General features: G+C 50.6%; 1 protein-coding gene across 2 annotated transcripts in view; it reads right to left on the bottom strand.

Moving 5' to 3' along the window:
* PAX6 (paired box 6) overlaps window positions 1-3,010 on the bottom strand; it is a 20,377-nt gene that overhangs the window by 11,406 nt on the left and 5,961 nt on the right. For both annotated transcript variants that reach the window (XM_027837861.1, XM_027837862.1), the window contains one exon: window positions 2,058-2,223. In XM_027837861.1, the coding sequence (XP_027693662.1) occupies window positions 2,058-2,223 (166 nt within the window). The remainder of the gene's footprint in view (window positions 1-2,057; window positions 2,224-3,010) is intronic.

Raw genomic sequence — 3,010 nt, 5'->3', positions numbered from 1 at the left:
AAGGAAGGAAAGGGGAAGGAAAGGGAGAGTGAGGGGAAGGAAAGGGAAGGGGACGGAGGGAAAGAGGGGAGCGGACAGAATAAGACAAAACAGGAGAGGAAAGGAAAGAAAAGCAGGATACCGATTGTGATTTGGGTGTTTAACACCGGTGAAGTCAGTGGTGAGAAATCTCTAAAACCCCTCAAGGCAGACGAGATGGCTGGCGGACTGAGCTGGAAGCTAGGGGCTCTTGGGGCAGAAGGCTTTCCTTCCTGTCCTTTCTCCTACTCCCCTGCTTTGAAACAGAGCGGCCTCTCCTGGCCGCGCAGCCCAGACCCGGCATCATCTAGGTGTCCTTCGGGTTCGAATCTCGGGCTGGAGGTGGGGGCCGGGGGTGGAGGGGGGGAAGGAGCCGGGGTGAGTATTGCCAACCCTGCTGGGGGTGAGTGGAGTCAAGTAGAGCCTAGCCCATCTTTAAGGCCTTCCGATCCTCAAAGGGTAGAGACGGTAGACCGAAAAAAAAAGTGAAAGCTTGCTCCCTATCTTTCCAGCGTCCTTCCTATATTGTCTTCTGCTCTTAAAGCTGCCACGTCTAATTGGCAAGCGGCGCCACAGCGTGTCCAGGGGTCTCCTGTGGAACATTTCTACAGCTGTCTCCTTCAACTAGACGCTTATTCATGTCGCCTTAATGAGAAACAAAACGCTCTCTAATGAGCAATTACATAGCGACAGGATTGTCCCCGTAACAAATTCTTCCGAGTGACAGAAGCATCCTTTGTAGCAGATATTTCGCATACTGTTACTGATTTTCTAGTTCCCTTTCCGCGTCCCTCTGAGGGCGGAGGCACCCCCAAAGCGGCTCGTGGGACAACCAGCCTGGCTAGCTCCCCGGAGGGCGCCACTCCCCTGCCTAGCCAGCCCAGGTCAGCCCAGCCTCCTCTGACCTGGAGCCCCCCGGGCTTAGGTCATGTTCCGGGGAGTGAGACGCCACGTCCCATTATTCCACATATTATCTCCCTGTCACAGGGACAACAAATCCCGATTAATCTTCGGGAGAAAACAGTTTTCTATTTTTGGCCAAACGAACTCAGTCCACCTAAGGGGGGGTGGGCAGAAACTGGAAAGATCCGCGAAATCTGCGCCTCTCCCACTTTTTCTTCCTGGTTTCAGACTGGGTGCCCCCTTCTCTCCCTGCTCCTCTGCCCCACTCAGTAAAGGTCAGTACCTCCACTAAACCCTCCTTTCCTCAAAAGGTCAGGCTCCAATTGGCCAGTAGAAGCCTTCCATCAATCTATCCGCAGACACAGGTGGGTTTCTACCACAATTTTTCCCTCTCTAGGAAAAGGACTAAGAAAAGCAGTAACCCGGTGAGTAGATGGGGGTGGGGAATGAGAGAGAACGCAATAGGGTTGGGGCTGAGAGGTATGGGACTAGTGTTCTTTTCAACTAAAGGAAAACAAATTCACACTCCCTACTTCTCCACTGGCTTCTGAATCCCGCAAGTCCCAAACCGCATCTCCCTCCGCATCTTTCCATATGCTCCCTACTCACAGTCACATAATTTGTCAATTACTGTAAAAAGCAAAATGATACAATTATGTTTACCTCACAGTCTGTCAGTATGTTAACTTGTCACACTCCTACAGCAAGGGGGCTCTCGATGCATTTTAATGGAAATTTAAATAGAGAACCACGTGGTCCTCTTAAACGCACACTCACATGAACTGTCCTCTCTCTCTCTCTCTCTCTCTCTCTCTCTCTTCACCCCTCCCTTCTCCTCCCAAGCTAACCCAACACATCCCGCTTCTGTAGCCCACTCCTGCCTTTCCCCTAGAGGCAAGTACTCCACGAGCACCCGCCTTTCAGCCCTTTGCTCAAGTTGCCCCATTTTGCCAGGAGCAGCTCTGGAGCCGAGCTCTGTCCTGGCCTCTTGCCTGCCTTAGCTTTGCTCAAGGGCATCCGCTTTCTTTCTGTGACAGTTCCTTCTGCCCGGCTCAAAAAACAGGGTGGGGGGAGATGGAGGGAGAGGGAACCAGGCTGGGTACAAGGAGAGCGCGAGTTCCGAGTGTGTGCTTTACCTGGTGTAGGTTGCCCTGGTACAGAGGTCCCCGGATACCACCCTGGGCGGGTGCCCCAGCTTCCTGTCTGCCCGTTCAGCATTCTTAGTTTATCATACATGCCGTCTGCGCCCATCTGTTGCTTTTCGCTAGCCAGGTTGCGTAGAACTCTGTTTATTGATGATACCTGTGAACGGAACCAAAAGCGGATCCCAGGGAAGTGTCCTTTAAAAACAACTACGACAACCATGCAAACGCTAGCTCAGTTTAAAATAATCATCCCCACCACTTTGTCTTAAAATACATTATCATTCGTTCATTGCTGTGGTCCCTCTTCTCCCCAGACCCCATGACTGTGGAAAGATTGACATAATGGGGAGAAAAACATCCCCATTGCGATCAACCAGGGATGCTCCTGGGTAAGCAGAGAATAGAGGACATTCTATTTTTAATATTTTACAGGGCATTAGCAAAATTTGCCATGTTTCAAGATTCTCTGGGGGAAAGTCCAAATTTTGAATTTTCTTTGGTTTCCTTTTGCTATGGTGGTGGTTGGTTCCCCCCCCCCCAGTGGTTGTGGGGGCAATTTGTGAAAGTTTTGGGCACACAGGTCTGGAGTTCTCTCTCTCCCGGCCTATCTTCACCATCACTCTCCCCGTTCCCCAGCCAAATGAAGAGTGGGGATTTTTTTTTCCTTTTTTTTTTTTTTTTTTTGGTGGTGATGGAAATAAATTGCACTCTCAATCTCCTGGGCTCCCCAGTCATAATTACCTGGCAGCATACAAATCACATGAACTCCCCCACTCCAATAATTTTAGAACAGGACAAAAGAAACTGTATCTGCCTGACAATGACCCAGGTACCCAGAGACAAGGGAGGGGCCCAGAGCTGAAGAAAAGGAGGGGGAGGGGGGGAGGAGGAGGAGGAGGAAAAGAAAAAGAAGAAGAAGAAGAAGAAGAAGAAGAAGAAGAAGA

This window comes from Vombatus ursinus, unplaced genomic scaffold (assembly GCF_900497805.2).
Source record: "Vombatus ursinus unplaced genomic scaffold, bare-nosed wombat genome assembly UNPS02014822.1, whole genome shotgun sequence".
Lineage (NCBI taxonomy): Eukaryota > Metazoa > Chordata > Mammalia > Diprotodontia > Vombatidae > Vombatus > Vombatus ursinus.
The sequence above is the reverse complement of the archived record's forward strand: the minus strand, read 5'-3'. Positions and strand labels throughout refer to the sequence as shown.